The sequence below is a fragment of the Uranotaenia lowii genome, chromosome 3 (assembly GCF_029784155.1).
Source record: "Uranotaenia lowii strain MFRU-FL chromosome 3, ASM2978415v1, whole genome shotgun sequence".
NCBI lineage: Eukaryota > Metazoa > Arthropoda > Insecta > Diptera > Culicidae > Uranotaenia > Uranotaenia lowii.
Genome location: NC_073693.1, coordinates 201,649,339 through 201,673,609, shown reverse-complemented (window position 1 = coordinate 201,673,609; position 24,271 = coordinate 201,649,339). Strand labels below are relative to the sequence as shown.

General features: G+C 34.7%; 2 protein-coding genes across 2 annotated transcripts in view; one reads left to right on the top strand and one right to left on the bottom strand.

Annotated features, from left to right (window-relative positions):
• LOC129758233 (serine proteinase stubble) overlaps positions 1-24,271 on the bottom strand; it is a 617,997-nt gene that overhangs the window by 178,314 nt on the left and 415,412 nt on the right. The gene's annotated exons all lie outside the window — the stretch shown is intronic.
• LOC129758234 (UDP-glucosyltransferase 2-like) overlaps positions 4,055-24,271 on the top strand; it is a 43,118-nt gene continuing 22,901 nt past the window's right edge. The window contains exons 1-2 of the mRNA XM_055755704.1: positions 4,055-4,428; positions 18,963-20,223. Of these exons, the coding sequence (XP_055611679.1) occupies positions 19,595-20,223 (629 nt within the window). The 5' untranslated portion in view covers positions 4,055-4,428; positions 18,963-19,594. The remainder of the gene's footprint in view (positions 4,429-18,962; positions 20,224-24,271) is intronic.

The window sequence follows — 24,271 nt, the reverse complement described above, 5'->3', positions numbered from 1 at the left end:
GTAGCTGGACCTCTGCAGTTGATGGGCCCGATGTCAGGAGAACCACGTCGTCCCGTGGGGAGACGCAGTATCAACAGTTCATTGTAAACGATGTTCCACAATACCGGGAAAAGTATCGATCCTTGTGGAACCCCTGACACTCACTGTTTCCAGTCCCTCACTGGTCATATACTGTAAAGTGAGATCTCACGGTCAGCCTCAGCTTCCGTCGGCTCAACCGGATTCCAGCGTTTCGTTCCGCAAAAGTAAGAGATATCACCAAAAAAGGGCCACTGGTTTCCTGAGGAAAACCACGGCAAACTTAGCAACGCACCACTAATATTCGTTGTTTTAACAACTTACGTGGCCCTTCTGGGTTTCCTTGCTCCGGCTGGCGAGAGCGATCGAAAGAAGATTGGATCTCTTTCATAATTCAATTTTTGGCAATGAAAATTGCAGATTCCACGTAAAGCGGTCTATAAACGGATGACGGGTTAACACCCAGATCGCTCCTGCACTCTTCTCCCACGGCAACATCGCACCTTGGACCCGAACTACCTCCAAACGTACAACACGACAGCATCGGCACGGCAACATTGGTCGTAGCGACAGCTAACCACCGACTATCCAAACAGCAGCGCACAAAAACTTTCGGTCGCACTCACCGACCACACGAGAGAAGGCCAAAGAACAGAATGAAACTCGATCGCAGCAATCATTGCCCTTTTATCGATTCCGTTCTAGTGCAGTTTGGTGTTGATGCTGCTTCAGTTTTGGTCGACGCTCAAGGTTTTTCGCTCGGGTGTTGTGCTCGTGCGTTTTCGAGTGTGTTTCGCATGAGTTTTATCGTCGTTTCAATAGGGTGCATAATCAAAGCTGAACTTTGAGGTTTAAAATGTTACAATAATGTAGTTGGCGATTACGGAAGTAACACTCCACTATCCTACAGATAAATGAATACCCGAATCCTCATAAATACGAATGAGCGACGACGCAATCGCTGCCCCACTGACTCTGTTGAAGGCGTTCTTCACGTTAAGAGTGACCGCTGCGCAAAACCGGTCTCATCTCCTCTTCTTCAGTCTGGCTTCGTCTGCCCCTTCAATGACACGTTGAATGGCATCCACCGTACTGCGGCCTTTCCGAAAACCAAACCTTTTAACCGATAGATCGTTCGCATCTTCGGTGTAGAACTGTATCCTGCCCTGGAACACCATCTCTAGTACCTTTCCAGCAGTATCCAGGAGACACATCGGCGATAAGCTGAAGGGTCACCTGGTGGCTTAACCGGTATTGGTAGGAGCACCAATCGCTTCCGCTTCCACACGTCTGGGAAGACCCTATCATACATGAATTGTTGCAGTGATGACCGGAATATTTTGGGATGTTCCATGAGTGGGGCTTCACAGTAACGTTAGGAATGCCAACCGGACCCGGAGCCTTGTTCAGCTGGAAGGACTTGGCAATGTCCCGTAGCTCCTCCAGCGAAATCTACTCCTCTTCACGCGTGTCCCAGTCATATGGGACCCTCGGCCATGGAACTTCCTCGTGCTATGGGAACAGCTTGTTGATAATTTCGCGCAGTTTGTTCGGACACGTTTCCTGTGGAAAATCTCCGCTCCGCGTCTTGGCCATGACAATCCTGTAAGCATCGCCCCACTTGCGTAGGGCACTCTTCGCTCCGCTCTCGCTGACGGAGACCTCGCTCTCTGCAACTAGCCCGTAATCAGCTAGTACGCAAGTTCGCGATTTCCGTCGTCCAGTAGACGGGTTGCCAAGAGTCTTTTTGCTAGGCCCTCCTCTCATCGCAGCGTCACATGCGCGTGCGAGTACCCTCGTCAGGTATTCCGCGGTTTTCTAAGTTCTGCGCCCAATGAAACACTTCGGCAAAGACGTTCCGGTGGAATAGTCGTACCAAAAATTTTAGTACACCAATGGAAATATATAAAATTTATAAGTATGGTTTATATGTGTTTTTTTTTTTTTTGTAGCAAGATACATAAATTGCTACAATGGAAATTCTACCTTTGCCTCTAAAAAAATAGGGAAAATTGGGAAAAAATGAGGTTTTCAGAGTCGATTTATCAGAAGGCGGTGTACACCATTCGATTACTCGTGTTTTGTTTTGCATAAGTAATAATAGTTTTCCAGAATTTAGAACAGTTCAGGCGATTATTACGACGCATTCAGCAGGGTATAACTTTTTTACCATTGGGTAAAAATCATCCAAATTTTGTACACTTTCTCATTGATGTGTATTGTTTACATGCTGTCCGACTCGAAGTCGTGTTTTACGATTCAACGAAAATGGAGGTGAACCAACGCAAGTCGACAAATCAAATTCTTTCCTAACACCTGGAATTTTCTGACCTGTCGCACCGGCATTTGGAAAAAAATATTGAACATTCACCATTCAACCGTATCCAGAGTGTTGAAGCGGTTCCAGGAGCAGTTGACGTTGAACCACGGCAAAGGAGCTGGAAGAAAACCGGGACCGGAGAACAAAAAGACGGAGGGAAAGGTAAAGCGGATGATTAAAGCAAATTCCAACGTCTCAAGCCTTGATTTGGCTCAAAAGATCGGCATGTCGCAGAGCTACGTCCAGAATGTAAAGGAGAGAGCTGAACTACATATGTACATACGTAGAGAATTTCCCAAATCGCGATGAGTGGCAACAATCGATGGCTAAAACTCGGGCACGGAAGCTCTACGAGAAGATGCTGACAAAATATGGCTGCTGTGTGATGGACGACGAAACGTATATAAAAGCCGATTTTAAGCAAATTCCGGGGTTGGAATTTTTCACCGGCAAGAGCAAGTTCGATGTGGATGACAAATTTAAGAAGAAGAAAATCTCGAAGTTCGCCTCCAAATATCTCGTTTGGCAGGCAACTATTCTAAAATTGTCCTGGAGTGGTATAAGGCCAATTCTGTCCATGTTGTTCCAAAGGGCATGAACCTGTCAAACCGTCCGGAAATGTGCCCGGAGGAGCAGAACTGGGCAATAATATAGCGGGAACTTTGGAAGAGCAAGAAGACATTAAAAAACGAGAAGAACATGTTAAGAAAATGGAAAAAAATGAAAAACTGGTACCGGATGACACTGTAAAGACTTTGATGGAGAACATCGAGCGAATATGCGTTCAATTTTCCACTCAAAGCTCCATCGACTAATTTTTATTTTATTTTTGAAGTAAATGTATGTATAAAACTACCCTGAAATTTTGGTTTGGTTCTAAACATTATAAGAAAATTGGCATGACATTTTCGGTGTCGCAATAATTTCGTGTTCGCCCTTTAGTTATCGTTTTTTGATCAAAAATCCCCACTGTGCACTGGGTTTCGTTTTTACGGCATCGGCATTTGTACATCTATTGCTCGATTTTTGAAATTTTTCGATGATAGTCAAATCTATTTGAAAATTAGCTTAAGATGTGAGAAATTATGACATCATCATTTTTTAATCAATGCTGATGACTCGATTACATTATTAAATGGAGGCGTTTTTTTTGTAACACCATCACCTATTAACGGACGGTCGGAATGAAGTGAAATTTGGTTTCAGAGGGTTTTTCGTTAAAATGGGTTCAACCTAAAATGGGACACACGTCTAACCATTTTCATGAGCACGAAGAAGATAAGGACGTGTAGATGAAGTTGAACAGTTAGCAGGAAAAAAGTCTCGCGCGGATACCGGCTACCGGTAAACATAACAAATATTTATCAACATCTATGAATTTTTGTCTCGCGTCCAATTGTTCGTTAAAGCCAAAATCTCTCATTCGTCCAACGGCTGACTATGCTGATGAATGTGCGGACGCATAAACAGTCGCGCGCGGATTAGTACCGGTAAACAAAAACGTCCGCTGCTCGCTTTAACCCATGCTTTGCTCCATCCAAACGTCGTCTTATCGCGTCTTCCCCCTCCTATGCATGCATGCATGTGATACTGAATGAACTCGCGAAAAGTCGCCGGTTGAGTTGGGCTGAGTGCCTCTCCGTGTGTATTGCTTCGATCGACTAGCTAGAACCCAAATCTGTCAGCCGCCAACCACGAGGAACGCGAAACCGCGAATCCAAGTTCAAAACACATTGCCACCGGATGGTTCGGCCTCAGTTTTCAATCGAAACTCGACCAGTAAACATCCTACCCACTTTTTTGAAGGAGAGCTCGCGCGCACGCGAACGATCAAGCAAGCAAGTTCAGCAAACCTTGAGTGAACTTATTTAGTCCGTTAGTGTCCGTTTGATCTGAGAGTGGTTTTGTGGCCCCAAAAAAGGAAACCGGCCATCTGTGTGAAACCAGCTGATTAGACCGGATACTCCGAGGAGCTTGGTGGAGTTGAAAGTTTAGTGCCTTGAAAAGTGCGTTTAGAGATTACGTGTGGAATCAGTAAAATTTCGCGAAAATTTTCGGGTGTAATTCGAAGAATAAATAAAGCAAGAAAGGTACGAAATCGCAGTCACATTAATATTCAACACAAAGCGGGGGGTAGTTGGAAGTTGTCTGGAGCTGAGTAAAAGCAATGGGCAACGATGAGTCAACCACGTCCAGTCCATGCGTCGGACACCTTCTAAGGAACTGGAAAAAAGGGAACAGCTGTATGGATTCCCGCGTACATATAGAGGATGCTTGACCTATTATTCGTGCTCTTGATAGTTCAAAACAGCCAGAAGCAGCCACAATTTCTTTGTGTAACTTGAGTAGCTTCAGAACAAAGTGAGACCTGCTTCCTCTCAAGTGTCCGAGCGTTAAGTGTGAGAAAATAGTGATTTATTAATGCGATTTCTAGCACCGAGCTAGCATGGTTCCAACGAGCTTATGGATAATTCAAAATACCGATAAAGTTCCATAGCGCTTCTAGGTAGTCCGACTATGACTGGAAGTTAGACCCTTATGGTATTGCATAAACACGTTTTGGACTTGTGGGGGAGCTTATCTGTTTGTTTTTGTTTGTGCAACCGATCTGGTGCTGTACGTACATACCTTTCAAGTTTCAGACAGATGACTTCGGTCAACTACATGTGCTTGCTAGCTTACATATGCTTTTTGAAAAATACAAGCAGCAGTCTACACGGTCGAGAACATTTGTGGCATGCAACCGAAAGCAGAGCCTTAGAACCCATGTTTTCACTAGTTCTTCGGAGACCTAAGGGTGAATGAACCAAGTGTCAACCTATATTGAGATAAAATTTCAAATTCACACTTCTTAAATTGACCTTCTTTATAAAGTCAGCCTGAAATCTACATATTTCTTTCAGTCACAATGTTAAGGTAAAAAGGATTCAAGCCTCATTTACCCTAGATAGGTTATTTTAGGTTTCCAATTTACAGTTTTGCCGGCACACACGTCTATCATCGGCACCACATGGTGATTCGTGTTACTATTCGCGTGTTTTTTTCTGTTTCTGTTCAAAAGCCGCTCGGTATCAATTTTGCGACCTGCTTCAAGCTTGGTGCTGATTTTTGCCGGTTTGGTGCCAAATTCAATGGCTGATTTCTGGTTTCAGTAGAATCGTGTTTGAATTTTACTGAGATTCAATCAATTGGCAACAGGGTTATCGCTTCAAGATGAATCCATCAACTGTTATTTGATTTGTTCGTGTTCTATTTAATAACACCTGTTAATGAAAACTTATCATATCTAATGGAAACAAATAAACTTGAATTTAGCATAATTCCAAATGAGAATATTATAGGTTGTGGTTAAGAACTATTGTTTGATCATAAAATCAAGGAAAAATATTGATTGCAGACTTCCATCTCGTATTCAGAATTCTGATTCGGAATTCTGATTGTTGAAAATTTGGATTTCGGCATATAAGTGAAATGTATATTCTTGGAAAAAGAAATGGAAATTGGAGAAGATGGATAGAAAAGTTAGGAGAAATTTTTCAAATGTTGAAAGGATGAGCAAAAGAACATTTTTGCGAAAAAAATTTATAAACGTTCAAGATACTTTATCCCGCAACATCTCGTTATTTAGGAGAAGTAGGAAGTAAATAATGAGATATATGATATTCGTTTAGTTTTCCAGATTTTTTCTTAAGGTATCTGGGCCGGGCAAATCCGGGCATTTTTACCCAAAAAACTTAAAAAAAAAATCCGGGCTTTGGATTTTAATAGTTCCAACTCTAAAACCGGGCAATATCTGGACAAATCCAGCCGGAAATATTTACACAAAATTAGAGAAAATTGGTGAAATATGAAATATAAGCACACGAAAAATTATTTTTCTTCCAGACATATGAGCAGCTTGAACGCTCTAATTATATAATTTTTTTTTTTTTTTTTTTTTTTTGTTTCGATTATAGTCGTTTTAACATCTGTATGTCATTCGCGACTTATATCAACGATGAAGTTGGCGGACAAGTCATTGAAAAACTTATCCGGTACAACTGTGATCGATGTTTACTCTTGGGCTCGAACTCACGGACATCGGCTCAGAAAGCAACTGACTTGCCAACTGAGCTATATCACAAGCCCTTAATTATATAATTCTTAAAAAGGTTTGCAAGTATATTTCGATGAAAAAAGCTAAAAAATGATGTGTGTATGTCTCACATCAAAATGAATCACTTGGCAAACGCTGTAGGAAATCACTAATTAAGTGTTTTTGTTTGAAAATTTGCACATAAAAGCTAAAAGTGTGTAGTTTAAAAGGTTTTTTTTTTATTTTTTATGTATTTGGGAAACTGAAAACAAAGATCTAATTAATGAGCAATGCGATACATTTATTTTGCGCAAATCTTCAGTAAAATACTCAACTCTACGACGTTCAAAACTACCTGTAGTCGTGCTGCATGCAACTATGAGTTTTGTTATTAAACGTTACTACACAGTTCTGAGAAGCAACAGAAGAAGATTAGGGATTCGAAAGATTTTTTTATCTGTAGCTAGTACCAACAAGCGAGTGAGTACAGTTTTAGATGAAATCTTTGTACTTTGCACAGGAAACTATGGAACAACTCCATACGAAGTTTAGAGTTTAGTTTAGTTTCTATTGTTTTTACCATTTTGTTTGTTGTTGTCATCGACTTTTTTCGGCGAGAAATAAAACAAATTACTTGCCAGTTGGTCCAAACGTTTTGAGCTACTTTTGGCGTTTCGCTCCTTCTCAGTGGACTTTAACGATCGTCGTACTGTCGTCGTAAAACAACAGGCAACGAATAACAGTATGACGGTCGCTAGATAATGTCCACTGAGGAGGAGCGAAACGCCAAAAGTAGCTCGAAACGTTTGGATTAACTGGCAAGTAATTTGTTTTATTTCTCGCCGAAAAAAGTCGATGAAAATAACAAACAATTCATCGCGGCGATTTGACCAGTTAATCCATATTTACAATTTAAGAAGATATTTCATTAGATTATTGATAAAATATTACATAAATAAATTTTACAGTGTTCAAAACGTATAGAGTAAGGTGGGGTAAAAATACGACCTTGGTGCTATCCTATTTTTTGAAAATTTGGCTGTTGTTTTAAAAAAAAAAAAAAATAATAACCGGAAACAGCATTCAATTTCTTAGACTTTTATATCTCTTCCAAAAAATTTCGAAGTCAATCAATCGATGCATTTGATATTTAACAGTTGTGAAAATACCTAACTTTGATTGAAAACAAGAATTTTGATTGCTATAACATATTAGGCGTTATTTTAAATATATCATCATTTAAGAAAAAACCCGATTTAATACACTTTACAGTGGATTGTAGCCTTTCTTACAGCCTGTAAAATATATTTGGGTACATATAAAACAAAATGAACTATGAATTATGATTAATGAATTTCATACGCAATAAATCCAAAATGAATTTAGGAAATAAAGATTCAAAGTTTTTATTAGGATAAAAGTATTTTTATATAATCATAATTTTCATATAAATTAACCTTTTTGAATGACTAGATTCTGGAATATCATGTATGATTTCGTTTCTATGACATTATAATCTAACTCAATTTACTCCTTTTGGAGTTACAGCATATGATATCTTCAAAATGGAAGGGGTATAAAAATTAAGAATACAATTTGAAAAAAGATGCCTGACCATGTATTTCAAATAATTCAACCTCTCAAGTATATGAAACAAATATATAAATAAAATTATTGGATAAAATTTCAAATGCTAGAGTAAAAAACGATACCAAAATGTATAAAATCGTTACAATAAATTTTGAAAATTAAAAATATTGAAAATTTTGAAAGCGAAGTATTTTTAATTTTGTTATTTTGAGATTTTTATTCTGTTTTGTTAATTTAGTCTATTTCGTTAATTTTGTTAATTTGGTCATTTTTTAAATTTTGTCAATAATGTCAATTTTATCAATTTTCATGATTTTGTCAGCATTGTTAGTTCAGTAAATTTTGCCAATTTAACCAATTTTCTAGATTTTGTTTATTCGTCGATTTTAACAATTTTCATTTTCAAAATTGAAAATTCGGTCAATTTTGTCAAATTTGTCAATTTGGTCAGTTTTGTTAATTTTGTCAATTTTGTCAGTTTTATCAAATTAGTCAATTTTGTCAATCTTGTCAATGTTGTCAATTTTGACAGCTTTGCCAATTTTGTCAATTAAGTGCATTTCGTCGATTTTGTCATTGTCAATTTGGCCAATTTTTTCAATTTCCTTCGATTCTGTCAAGTTTGTCAATTTTGTCAATTTGTCAATATTGTAAATTTGGTCAAAATTTAGTCAATTGGGACAATTTTGTAAATTTCGCCAGTCAATTTTGTCAATCTTTTCAATTTTGTCAATTTAGTGAATTTTGACAATTTGGTCAATTTAATCAATTTTGTCACTTTTGTCGATTTTTGCCAGTTTTATCAATCTTGTCAATTTTGTCAATTCAGTGAATTTTGTCGATTTTGTCATAGTCAATTTTGTCAATTCTGCCAATTTTCTCGATTTTGTCAATTTTAAAAATATTATCAATTTTTATGATTTATGATTCAGCTATGTGAATTTTGTCAAATCAATGAATTAAGCCAAGTTTTTCAATTTTGTTAAATTTGTCAGTTTTATCAATTTTGTCAATTTTGTCAATTCAGTGAATTTTGTCCATTTTGTCATCGTCAATTTGATTAATTCTGCCAATTTTCTCGATTTTGTCAATTTTATGATTTTTTCAACTAAGTTATTTTTGTCAAATCAATGAATTATGTCAAGTTTGTCAATTTCGTCAATTTAGTGAAATTGGTCTATTTAGTCAATTTTTTTCAATTTTGTCGATTTTGTCATTTTTGTATTTGGTCAACCTGGCGAAAATGGTTAATTCGGAGTTCTTTCCTGTTTCTTCAACTTTGTCAAAAATGATTATAAGCTTTTTAGCATTATATGCATGTTCCAAAAAAAATCCCAAATGCTTCAAACTCTACTATGGAGGGCTTGGTGGCGCTACTGTTTGGTTGTCATCTTCCATTGGCTTCAGCAAGTGAAAGTTCAGATTGAACTCCAAGCCGTCATCGTTTTTCTCTAGACACCAACCCCAACAACAACAACGCAACGTTAGATCTGAAGAGAGGAAGAGAAAAGGGAACAAAAAAACAAGCCCGAGAGCTTAAAGCTCGAGAGGATTCAGTAGCATTTGTCTTATTGGATTTAATTTGCTTCCACGGGCGAAATACTCTCCTGTCGTTGCTGCTTAAGAAAAAGCTTCGTAAGCACGAACGGCATGTGAGAAGATGAGAGGACATACATCGTCCGCGTACCCGTGTTGTTTTCCCCTTCTCAGAGCAATCTTCCTGAAAATAATGTTGGGCGAAGTTACTATCGCTTACGTACCATGCAGTGTGGGCATGACGTACTCATCAACGACTTCATCAATTTTGGTGAAAACCATTTTTATGATTCAAATTCGGGGCTTCGGTTCCGAAATTTTTGTAATGGATCGGTATCACGCTGATCCATATAAATTTAAAAAAAAAATCATTGGCCGGGAAAATTCGACCTGTCGTCTTCCTCCCACACGGTGTCTGTCACGATGACATCTAACCTGAGTGGGAGTGAAGCCAGTCTGTCCTCCCTTTCACACATCGACAGGACCATACTTTCAGATAGCAAGCGCGTATCTATGACGTCACATATAAATTGACGTCATATATACAATAATCTTGATTTTAGTGATTGCTGGTTGTGGCTAGCAAGCCAAATTGACACGTTTTTTGGAGTGATTATTTGATGATAATTACTATGAAAATTTATTTTTCGAACTATTTTGTTTTTTTTTCTTTCTTTTATACATTGAAGAGGGAAAAAAATCAAATTTTTTAAGACGAAAATCATTTTTATTGTACTTCCCAGTTTCGCAAAAACGTGTGGACAATGTTTACAAAAAATCACACCAGCACACACAAATACACTGACATCGTCTGAACTCGTCGAGCTGATTCGATAGGTACCTATAAAGGTATATCTAAGACCCAAAATTAAGGATCTCCCAAATCGACCGATAACTATACCTTTCTGTAAGAAAGGCAAAAAGATGCCTGACCATGTATTTCAAATAATTCAACCTCTCAAGTATATGAAACAAATCGGTATCAAATTTTGAATACGGCGAATGCGCCAAGACCTTTGTTTTGAGAAAAACGCATTCCAAGTTTCAGAAAATAAAATCAATTTCCTATTTAGCTGCGTACAATCATTTTCCTAAAGAAGTCGCTAAAATGCTTTCAAATTGGTTAAATTTCAACACCCGATCGATAAATATAGCTTTTCCGTACTAATTACCACAAAAAATTAATAAATATAACTGTGGGCCCTTTTACCACAGACTGGTGCTCTCATTTTGTTCATTCGCCAAATTGGAGTGCCCTTTTGAATTGCAGAATGACTATTCGCCTTTTGGATCACTCATTAAAGAAGCAATATTCAAGCAAATTTCGTCTTAAAAACGGGTCCAAATGATCACGTTAACACATTAGCACATTCAACGATCTTATAAATACTGATTTGTGCATCTCCTCGTCCTGGAAATTTTTTTTTCGAAAACTTCAATGCCCTTTTTCCATCTCGAAATAACTATTGGCCCTTTTGTTCGCGACGAAATTTTGAGGGGAAATGGGCGAATGAACTGTGGGATTACACACTCATAAAAAAAGCTATTCGCCTTATTTAAAAAATTAAATTTAACTTCACTAAAATAAGAAAAATTGAAAGGAGATCATATTTTCGGATGTAAAATGAATAGTTTAACGCATTTATGTGATTATCTGGATTTGTTTACAGTTGGCGCATTCGCCGTATTCAAAATTCGATACCGAAATATATAAATAAAATTATTGGATAAAATTTCAAATGCTAGAGTAAAAAACGATACCAAAATGTATAAAATCGTTACAATAAATTTTGAAAATTAAAAATATTGAAAATTTTGAAAGCGAAGTATTTTTAATTTTGTTATTTTGAGATTTTTATTCTGTTTTGTTAATTTAGTCTATTTCGTTAATTTTGTTAATTTGGTCATTTTTTAAATTTTGTCAATAATGTCAATTTTATCAATTTTCATGATTTTGTCAGCATTGTTAGTTCAGTAAATTTTGCCAATTTAACCAATTTTCTAGATTTTGTTTATTCGTCGATTTTAACAATTTTCATTTTCAAAATTGAAAATTCTGTCAATTTTGTCAAATTTGTCAATTTGGTCAGTTTTGTTAATTTTGTCAATTTTGTCAGTTTTATCAAATTAGTCAATTTTGTCAATCTTGTCAATGTTGTCAATTTTGACAGCTTTGCCAATTTTGTCAATTAAGTGCATTTCGTCGATTTTGTCATTGTCAATTTGGCCAATTTTTTCAATTTCCTTCGATTCTGTCAAGTTTGTCAATTTTGTCAATTTGTCAATATTGTAAATTTGGTCAAAATTTAGTCAATTGGGACAATTTTGTAAATTTCGCCAGTCAATTTTGTCAATATTTTCAATTTTGTCAATTTAGTGAATTTTGACAATTTGGTCAATTTAATCAATTTTGTCACTTTTGTCGATTTTTGCCAGTTTTATCAATCTTGTCAATTTTGTCAATTCAGTGAATTTTGTCGATTTTGTCATAGTCAATTTTGTCAATTCTGCCCATTTTCTCGATTTTGTCAATTTTAAAAATATTATCAATTTTTATGATTTATGATTCAGCTATGTGAATTTTGTCAAATCAATGAATTAAGCCAAGTTTTTCAATTTTGTTAAATTTGTCAGTTTTATCAATTTTGTCAATTTTGTCAATTCAGTGAATGTTGTCCATTTTGTCATCGTCAATTTGATTAATTCTGCCAATTTTCTCGATTTTGTCAATTTTATGATTTTTTCAACTAAGTTATTTTTGTCAAATCAATGAATTATGTCAAGTTTGTCAATTTCGTCAATTTAGTGAAATTGGTCTATTTAGTCAATTTTTTTCAATTTTGTCAATTTTGTCATTTTTGTATTTGGTCAACCTGGCGAAAATGGTTAATTCGGAGTTCTTTCCTGTTTCTTCAACTTTGTCAAAAATGATTATAAGCTTTTTAGCATTATATGCATGTTCCAAAAAAAATCCCAAATGCTTCAAACTCTACTATGGAGGGCTTGGTGGCGCTACTGTTTGGTTGTCATCTTCCATTGGCTTCAGCAAGTGAAATTTCAGATTGACCTCCTTTTTCTCTAGACACCAACCCCAACAACAACAACGCAACGTTAGATCTGAAGAGAGGAAGAGAAAAGGGAACAAAAAAACAAGCCCGAGAGCTTAAAGCTCGAGAGGATTCAGTAGCATTTGTCTTATTGGATTTAATTTGCTTCCACGGGCGAAATACTCTCCTGTCGTTGCTGCTTAAGAAAAAGCTTCGTAAGCACGAACGGCATGTGAGAAGATGAGAGGACATACATCGTCCGCGTACCCGTGTTGTTTTCCCCTTCTCAGAGCAATCTTCCTGAAAATAATGTTGGGCGAAGTTACTATCGCTTACGTACCATGCAGTGTGGGCATGACGTACTCATCAACGACTTCATCAATTTTGGTGAAAACCATTTTTATGATTCAAATTCGGGGCTTCGGTTCCGAAATTTTTGTAATGGATCGGTATCACGCTGATCCATATAAATTTAAAAAAAAATCATTGGCCGGGAAAATTCGACCTGTCGTCTTCCTCCCACACGGTGTCTGTCACGATGCATCTAACCTGAGTGGGAGTGAAGCCAGTCTGTCCTCCCTTTCACACATCGACAGGACCATACTTTCAGATAGCAAGCGCGTATCTATGACGTCACATATAAATTGACGTCATATATACAATAATCTTGATTTTAGTGATTGCTGGTTGTGGCTAGCAAGCCAAATTGACACGTTTTTTGGAGTGATTATTTGATGATAATTACTATGAAAATTTATTTTTCGAACTATTTTGTTTTTTTTTCTTTCTTTTATACATTGAAGAGGGAAAAAAATCAAATTTTTTAAGACGAAAATCATTTTTATTGTACTTCCCAGTTTCGCAAAAACGTGTGGACAATGTTTACAAAAAATCACACCAGCACACACAAATACACTGACATCGTCTGAACTCGTCGAGCTGATTCGATAGGTACCTATAAAGGTATATCTAAGACCCAAAATTAAGGATCTCCCAAATCGACCGATAACTATACCTTTCTGTAAGAAAGGCAAAAAGCTTTTTAACCTCATTCTTGGAGAACTATCAACTTCCTCGAAAATAAATTATGTTCGGATGTAGGCTTTCCAGATCATTATCCATCCACGCCAGTTTTTAATGTCGCTATTCTCAATTTATGATAATCTTAAAACGTAATTTTACCCGACTTGTACTTTTATCCCACCTTACTCTAACTAGCATTTGAAAGCGATTTTAGTATTAAAAACACAATCCTGGACCTACTGGACCAATTTTCATCACAAATACCATTTTGGAAGTGTCTTAGTAGCTCCTTTGTTGTCATCATGTTTGGGGGCATCGTTAATTTTTAGATAAATTCGAAATGGTCCGATAATGATATTTATTCTCAACAAGAACTCGATTTACTGTAAAAACTACTTCTAAAGCTCTCTGCTGCTGTATTTGAATTCTGCTGAACCTTAAGCTGTAAGATGGTCTCCTGCACCATCTTTACTGATTTTTATTCATTCCACTATTCAAAGGATGCCTTGAAGTGATAAGTCACTTTTGTATCCATGAACAAAAATTCTTCCAAAGTACCGGAACTAAGATCCATTGAAAAATATTATGCTACTTAAAAGCAGGCTCCCAGTGAGTGCCTTGAAGAGGTTGATTTTGAGGAAGAAATGAAGAAAAAGTAGCTTTCAGATGTTGCGTAATTTTGTTTGGGGTATAGTTGAGCCTTATCTACGATTGTACGAATATGATTTAGAACTAAAATCAAGTAAAAATTCCATAATATCACAAATGGCTTAAAGTTTATTATCTGAAAGTCTGTCAGAATCGGTCATTAAAGTAATTTTTTACAGCGTTTTTACTGTAATGCAATTTTATGTGAGATAACCTTTATTTGGCGAAAAGACATAAATCATATGAACTCAATCCAATATCCAGGCTTTTTTTCTTAATATCCGGGAAACCGGGCCTGGCCGATGTTTTCTATTTTTTCTCTGAAATTCCGGATAAAAACGAGCAATCTGGAATGCTTAGTTTCCTTTATATTTTTTTCCTCGCTAAAATATTCCTCCGCTCTCTTCAAAATCTGTAAATTTTCTCCTAAATTTTCCATCAATTCTTATCAATTTTCATTTTTGATATTCTTTCTATCAAAATATACAAAAATGAATGAAACGGTGGTTAACTTATCTCAGAATTCTAATTCAGATTTAGTCTGATTTAGAATTCAAATTCCGAACTAAGATTCAAACTTAGATTCAAACCGGACAAAAAATAAACGATAAGAATAAATCGGATTCAGTAGACGTAAACTTAATTTTGTAAATAAAATTTATTCCCTGATAAAGATCCTATAAGGATCGAAACGTCGGATATGTAATAATAAAGTCGTTTCTATAAAAAAAAATACTTGTGACTGAAAACCGAAAATCAACCCAATAAAATTAAAATAATCAGTCGTCCTTAAAAGAGAATTATGATTGAGAATACATAATTCAAAAATATGAATTTGAATCCCAGAACTTCGATTCTGAAGTTTTGAATCCACAATTCTGAAAAAAGAATTCAGAATTCAAAATCAAAACTTATTACTTAGAATGTCAAACTCATAACTTAGACATTACAATTTGGAAAGATAGAAATCAAAATCCAAAATTCAAAAAAAAATATGAATTTTGAACTACGTTTCCTAACCTCGGAATTAAAAAACTCAGGATTCAGAACTCACAATCCAGTTGAAAAATTTCAAACCAAAATTCAGAACTCAGAATTTCGAGATTCAGATTTTTTTTATAGCATCTCAGAATATAGCAGAATTCAAAATTCTTGTATCTTTGAAGAGATCTAATTCAAACTTTACACTAAGGCGTACATTTTTCAGGGACATGATGGCTAGCATTTTGCAAATGCTGAAAGCACTAGCTCACAGAAAGAGTATTCTGTATGCCGTGACCGAGATTCGATCTCATGACCTCTGGCTTAGAAGACTTAAACGCTATCCTCTAGGCCACAGTCGGCGGCTAAATTCAGAGTTAATAACTCAGAATTGGTACGTGAGAAATCAGAAGTTTGTTGAGAAATCAGTATCCTATCATAAAAATTCAGAAAACTCAGAATTGAGAAATCAGCATTGAGAACTAAATAGTTAGAACTCAAAAGAAGATCTTAGTTTCCAAAACTCAGAATTCAAAATCACAATTCAGAACTCAGTTTTAAGGATGCAGTGGTCAGAATCAAAACTCAGATTATGGATCGCAGAACTCAGAATTCAGATTTTTTTTACTCAGACTTCCGAGCTTAGAGTCAGAATTCAGCGTTCACAACTAGGAATTCAGATATCGAAATTCAAATCTCGGGAATCAGAATTAAACAAACTCTAAACTCACAAATCAGGTTTAAGAATTTAGCCCTGAGAGCTCAGATTTCAGAAGCAGACTTAAAATTTTTGAAAACATACCCAAAAACTTAACTCAAAATTCACAACCAGAACATGAAATTGAGCAACTTCAAATTCAAACAAGAATTCGAAATTCCGAACTAAGAACTCAAAATTAAAAAAACCCAAAAATTAGGATTCAAAACTCATAATTCAAACACAGAAATAGCATTCAGAACTCAGAGTTCAGAAACTAGAATAAAGAAAACAAACCCTAAAATTGCTCTCAGAATTCAGAACTCAAAAATAACAGCTCAGGATTAATAATTAGAACAAATTATAACGAATTTCAACACCAGCATGAAGAAAAATCGGAATTTGAAAATTCAGAAATCTGATTTCAGACCTCAGTTTGTATTGAAGTTTTGAAATTTAAAATTTGATTCTATAGCTCAAGATTCAAGTGAGAGTTAAATACAAAGAACATACATATGTAGATGTCAGAACTTTCAAAATTCAAAACTCAGATTTAGAATTCAAAACTCGATATTATTTTCAGAGCTCCGAATATAGAACTCAGAATTCAGTATTTCAATTCAGAACTCCTAATCTTAATTAATAGAACTCCGAATTCAGAATTAAGATTTCAAAGTCCAGAGCCTAGCATTAAGAATGCATTACTAAGAACCTAAAATAAATATTCTGAATAAAGATTTTGGAATTCAGAGCGTGAAGTTTAGAAAAACGACTATAGAATTTAGAACTCAGTTTCAGAAATCATAATTTAAGATCCGAATTAAAAATCATTTTTTTCTTACAAATGGCATCGATAATATTTTTAATGCACATAGAAAGTTGGAAATTGGTGGGTTTTTCATTTAGTGCTTTTTTATTATTTGCAATACGGAATGTTTCTTTTGATATAGTTTATTTTTGATAACATTCCTCAATTATTAATTCAATGGAAATCATTTTTAAGATTGTCAAACTGTGTTTCACTTTATATTTTTTATTGTAAAGATTTCTTTATTGTTTTTTCTTTACATATTTATATATTTTTCAACTCTAAGAAGTTTCAAATATTTGAATTTTCTTCTGAGAATTTTTACTCGACTGCCATTATTTTCCATCAGCCTAGGTTGTATAATGGGTTGCATCGAACTTTTTATACCAATATCATTTTTTAGTGAAACATTTAACGTGGTTCTATCAATTTGATAACTCATGTAAAGTGTAAATGTAAATAAAATAATGTAAAGTGTTTTAACAAAGTTTATTTTTCTCAAAGATTATGCTCGTAAGTTTAAGTTTTACAATATTTAAAAAAAACAAGTTTTATAAACCAAAGCTCTAGAACATGTTTTTCTACACCCTTCCACCAATAAAATATTGGTCAAACAATCGGGGTTGAGATGACGTTTTTGAAATTGTGTCACATCTGGGACGTTTTCAAGGTTTGCATAATATTTTGTTTTACCACAATTGAAATTACTAAAAAAAAGCACTGATTGAGTTACAAAAATATGTATAGTTTAGTGGGTTCTTTTGAATAAATATATAGGAAAATTGTTTATAACACAAAGAATCAATATTTTACAGAACGAATAATGCTGGATTTTGTCATGAATAATTTCTATATGATTATTGAAAATGATCCTACTAAATGCGTGACGTCATCATTGGAAGCAGTTTGATTAGAGATCAACCTTTTTCATTTGCTTTTGCTACTTCATAATCTGAGTCTACGCACTTTTACATTAAAAAAAAAATTATAGGAGAGAATGAGGATACTCAATCCCTGAAGATAATTGATTCCTCAGCTATATGTCGAAACTGGAATGTCTGACATAAATCAAATGGTCTAGAAAAATTTGACAAAAAATTAAATTAAAAATTTGTTTAGTTTTTCATTTTTTTTTTAGATTTTAAGATTTTTTTTTGTCATTTAAGAATTTTTCACACATGAAAAAAATTACATTAATTTTTTAAAATTTTTTTAATATGTCGTTCGTTAGGGTATAATATAAAATTAACAAAAAGTATTCTTAAATGTAAGTTATGGGTTTACTTGATCCGTCGAATCCAAAAAGATAAATTTTCTTATTAATAAATCATTGCTAATCCAATAATTTCCTTATAAGACAGACTCAAAAAAGTTCTTTTATCTGAAGATTAGAAAATTGCACCTTTAAGTATGCAATGAAAATAGGGTAGTTGACAAGCTTTAAAAATTCTTTTTATCTGACACTGATAAACTGTGAAATGAAAACAAATATGGCCAGAGAAAGTCAATGGAACTTTAATCTTTAGATTTTGCATGATTTTTGCCTAAACTTAGTGCACCCTGATTCGAGGATCGAGTCTACTTTAATAAAGGATCAAGTCGCCTTTAACTTTCAAAGTATCACAATTTTTTTAACCCGGCAAAACGCTTCTACGGGTTTATGTATCGATCTAAATTTTACAGCATATAAATTTGAAATTACACGCTGTCAGAAAATGTAAAAGACAGCGATCTGCATTATTTTTTCAAAAAGATATGGTGATAAGAAACGAAGCAAGTATCTATTCTACCTTACAGTTCATTCTTGTATCATATTAATTTATATTAAAAAAAAAGCACAGTTATTGTGTAGAAAATCTTAAAAAACTGTCATTTGTACGCCAAAACTTGAGTTTTGGGAAGTAAAGTTATCTTATTTCCTTAGATTGAATAGCGTCTCACTTTGAGAAGTTTTTCATTCTCACTTAAAGGGGTTTTATGCCATTATTATATTATGGGACCTTCCAATTTATATCATTTACAAAGGATTCTCGCGTATCTCGATTCGACTCTTTTTTTTAAAAAAAAAAGAGTTATTTTCTCACAGCTGATATGTCCATAAAATGCTCTAATAAAAAAAACTTTTAGAGTCAGTATTAATATTCCTTATTTATTCTTTTATTATTGTCCAAAAAACCCTTAAATATAACAACAAATTTGTGTCCTTCCTTCATTCACAGATAGACTTCGTTGAGGAAGATTCCTCAACACAAAACAGTGACGATCCAGAAGATCAGCGCACAAAGAAATCCTGAAACGTTTTAAGAGCTGCTTAGCATCACAAAAAGACGCGTCACAGAAGATTATAGTCGTCGCGGTTATTCAGTGTGTGTGATTTGTTGGTTTGCAAATTTTTGTGAAAAAAAAGTTGAAACTATACAACCGTCCGACAATCAGTGCAAAACGTGACAATCAATTGAAGTGAGAGAACATCGCATCTCGTCACCAGTCACCAGAAATAGTGGAGGCAGGCACCCTCTATAGTCGTGATTGTGCGCCAATTGAAATGGACCAGATTTAAATTCTCGGCTCAGAAGGAAGTGTCCGAGACGTTACAAATTCTTTAACGACCAATTGGCTAGGTGGGAAGAAGTGATCTCGCAAAGTTGACGCGACTGATAATTTAATTTCGCGAACGAAAAAAAACCAACGATTTTTCGCAATTCGCGCGTAAATTGGTTCGGGGGCAGGTCAGAAAGATCAAATTCGTTTTACCCCGTTCTACGAAAGTAGAGAGAGAGTGTGTGAAAAGTGTGTTATAATATAACACCGTTCGTGTCGTGTCAGTTGAATCAGGTTCTTCCAAGAAGTCATGGCGGCGAGCGTTTTGATTAAGGTGACATTTGCATGCATCGTGCTGCTCAAGTGCATTGACGGGGCGAAAATTCTTGCAGTGTTTCCGGTTCCATTCAAAGAACACCAGCTCGTGTATAGACCTTTGATAGAGCAGCTTGCAAATAAGGGTCACGACATCACGCTGCTAACGACGGATCCTATCGATCTGCGTGTGGCCGGAAATGGAACTTTGGTGGAACGGATCCATCAAATAGATCTTAGTTTTGTGTATAATCTTCCGGTCCTCGACGACCTCGGTATAACGACACTTGACGAAAAGGATATGCTACGAAATGTGTTCAATGTTATGCGAAGAATATCGGATGCCGAACTTCAGCACCCACTGGTTCAGGAGCTGATTTGGGGTGGGGCCAAATTCGATCTCGTCATGGTGGAATGGTCCGGACCAACTCTGATGAACGCCTTTGCCGAGCATTTCCACGCTCCACTGGTGGGAATTTCCAATACCGGTGCCTTTATTAACGCCCACGAAGCTCTCGGCAACCCAAACCATCCTATTGGTTACCCTAGTGTTTTCATGCCATTCACCGAGGATCTCAGCCTGCCGCAGAGGATTTCCAGCGTAATCTTCACCGTTTGGTATCGGTAAGTCACACATTATTGGAAGAAAAATATGCAGTGTCTACATCTTCAATCATTCTAACAAGCAGGAGCACTTAATATTGTCAAAGTTTCCATTCGACAAGCTCCTTTAAAAGTCTTTACTCGTTTGAACATTTTCCAATGAAGGGTTTTTGTTTTGTTCAAGACATGATACGCTTGTTAGTCGTTAAAAATATCGAGGGGTCAGCCAACTCGCGCGCTAGCTGATGGTTAATGAAAAATTCACATAGCGCAAGTCAACCGTGACCTTTTTCCATTGAGTCTATACAATCGTATAAAAGCTCACGAATTAAAGGCGAAAAGTGCCCCTATAAAAGTAACTAGCAAGAAAGAGCTTTGTTTTTGTAATTAGTTTTGTGCTTAATACTGAGTTAATGGTTTATTTTTTCCGTTGATTAGTTAGCCATTCAAACATAACACTGGGAAACACGCACAGCCGAATTATACTAATCTTCAAAGATTTTAACCTCAGCAATTCGATGGTGTTCTCTGATTTACCGATCACGTCAAATTTTTCCTTTGGATGGTGCTAAAATGTGTATCAGTGTTCATACAAAAGTCTCATTATCATATATTCCTAAACTTGTTTGATGTCAAATCATGATAAAAATATGTTTTTATTGATTTAAAGATTCAAAATAACATGAATCGAAAAAAAATAAAGGGAAACTTAATGCGAGTAATTATAGTTTTTTGTTGTTCTTTAAACATCGAACTGACAAAACAATGTTACCCATAAATAATGGAACACATTTATTTTTCTAAATTTCGTAGGATTTTGACCATGCTTCCTGGAAATGATCACTATTTTTAGTTCGAGGGTCAGATGACTTGACTGCTTTCTAGCCAGAAAAATAGCGAAAACGAGCAAATAGTTAGTCAAACTTGACATTTCGTAGTATTGTCAGTTAAAGTACAATACATTTTTTTGGATATCACGGAATTTACAATTCAATTTTCTTTTTAAAATATTTTGCCACCTTCGAAAGCTTAAAATATTTGTGATAAATAATGTCAAAATAAATTTGACTAAAAAATCCTTTAATTGATGCAAACGACTTCAATGGTGAAAATTTTTGACAAAATATTATCTAATAAACTTTTCATATAAAAGAATTTTTTTCATCCGTAATGTCAAGATGGGTTTAAGAAAACTGTGGTTCTTTATTTTAGCAGAAAAAAAACGATGAATTTTTTGTCCCTGAATCTATGCATCACCGTAACACTGATTGACTAAAACTATGTTTAATCTAGATTAAACAAAACGGGACTTTATATGTCAAATTAAAATGCACTGATTTACGTTTAAAGCGATCGTTATGTAGATGGATGAAATATCTTTATTTCAAGTTGTTTAATCCTCTAGAACCCTAACTATTTTCTTCATATGATAACTTTAGGAACACCTCATATGTCGATGATAAGGAACAAGTAGAGTAAAATAGACTCTTTAAAAAGTTATCAATCATAAATTTAAGCATAAAATAATTATTACAAATTCTTGAATTGTAAAAAAATCTACTACTCAAAAACTAAAACTTTTTATAAATGTGAATGAATGATTATACCTACCGATATGAAATATTAAAAGCCCATGACAAAATAAAGCAAAATCAGGCACATTTACCCTATAATATACAAAAAATCGAAAAACGAAAACTTTAGTTTTCAAGATTTCCTTAAAATTCATGTTTGGAGATGGAAAAATATATAAAAAATTATACTCTGTGATATCATTTTGAATTCACTTGTAAAAAATGCTCCACCCTTTATTGCGTGACTCATTAATGAGTATAGCAATAATTAATTTAGTGAAACAATATCATTCAAATTCGAATGACAAAACTGAACAGATTAGAAGCCTTTATTCAATTTTTTTTTAAATTATGGCTATTACTGTGAAATTTTTTTTTTAATTGTTGATTTATTTCAATAAGATTTTCCAAATTTCTTCCACTCTTGTTCATTTTGTGCAGGAAAACGTGATTGATTCAAATAAAACAATTGGATAGAAAATCCTAACCAGAAGAAATAAAAGCAATTTTAAAATCAATCAACTTCTTTAAATAAAAAAGTTTATTTATATTTTATTTTTCTTCATATCTCTAGGGTATTTGTTTATGAATATATGCCTCAAAACCATCCACGCGTTATCGAGATGATTGTAAAAGTAACCATAATCCACTCCTGAGTGTGGAGGCCTCTAATAAATTCATAAAATTTTTCATTTTGCATCCTAAGTTTTGTTCTGGACGCTCTCTGAAAGCCCAGAAAAAAACTCTCTAATCAGGCCTTTAGTGTCAATTTGACACTCCTGAAGTAAAAAAGTTCTAAATCGTTTCCACAGCTATATTTTTAAATACTTCAAAAGAAACTTTTTAATATCAGTAAAAAAAAGGTTCCGAACTAGGATTGGTCGATCTTGGATCGATCTTTGCGATATCGATCTTCTGAACTCAATTTTTCGATTTTTTGGATCGATTCTTTAGCTTTGGGAAAATCGATTCAATCGGTTAATTTTCGATTCGACCTTTCGATCTTTTAAAGTTTTTTTTTTCTTCTTTTCATTCCTAAGATCTTGAAATTCAGATTCGTGCAGAATTTTGATTCTAGTACCATCCTAAAGACTGCTTAGCATTATTGGTGCTTCCATATCAATAAAATCGAGACGTCGCACATAGGAGTAACTACTCTATGGAAAAAGTTGGCCAAAACCTGTTTTTTTCTTTAAATGATTGAAAATCTTTTTTTCTTTGTTTTCAAGTATACACAACTCATTTTTAACCAAAATTTCATAACTTTGATCTTCTTGGGTCAATCGCTGCACCCTCATAAAATGTTTGTTTTAAGGAAAATTGGAAGCAAACGAGCTGATCAACTATCAGAAATGATGAAAAATACCATTTTTAAACAAGCAAATAAAACCCAATAGAAACGATTGTGTAACACAAAGCAAATGCATGACATGCTCGCTATCTGAAACAAAATTAGGGACAAAATACGCTCAAATGTTTAAATTTCAAAATTGATAATAGCTCAAGCAAGTATGCGCACGATTTTTCTTTTGGAAAAGGAAGTTTGAAGAATTCGTGTGATATGTGAAATGTTCCAGGCGGAGCCCGGAATATAAACTTAAACACTAAGTTGTAAAAACCAATATAAGTTTGTTCGAAAACATTGCACTATGTTGTTAAGCTTCTTTACTACATGTGTTTATCAAGAAATAATCGTAATTTCAGCCTCAATTCATTGGTCATATAAAAACTGAAGATTTTTAGAAGAAATTTTGTTCTGCATGTTACGCAGCCGGTGATTGTGCGGGTTATCGCAAAATTGTGGAAGACAAAATTTATAATTTTGATACATCAATGTTTCGAGTTATGCCATAACGAACTCACTATACCGATGGTTTAAAATCGACAATACTAATATGCAACAACAACCTAACAACCGAAAAACCTCGATTTTTTTTAATTTTGATTTAGAGGTTTTGGCCAGGATTTGGGGTAAATTACTCATGTGTGCATCGGTAGCGTTTTTTACCTCTGTATTTTTGAGGGAAACCAGGACTTTTATCAAATACTCAAGTAATCGAAAGTTCCATAGAACGGTCACTTGAAAGCTTATTCAGCTTTCAGCTTTTAGCTTCAGAATTAAGCTTCAATATTCTGTAGCATTTTACTCACCTCAAGATTTCGATACTTTCATACTTTCTCATAGCTAGGTTGTCGAAATAACAGAATAGTCTGTAATTTCACAGAACTTTTGCGAATTTTCGTCACACAGAATCTGCATCAGAGATCACAGAATATTGAAAATTTTCACAGAACTTATAGAATTTCTGCATCTTGAACATACTTTACTAATAAAAACCTCATATTTTTTAACTAAATCATGAAATATTATTGCATTTGTTATGCAAATTTATTTTTTCCAATGGAATTATTAAAATTTCATTAAACACGTAAACATTTCACTTGAATTTTCTGTGAATATCATAACAACAGCCTCACAGAAAACCATCAGAGAA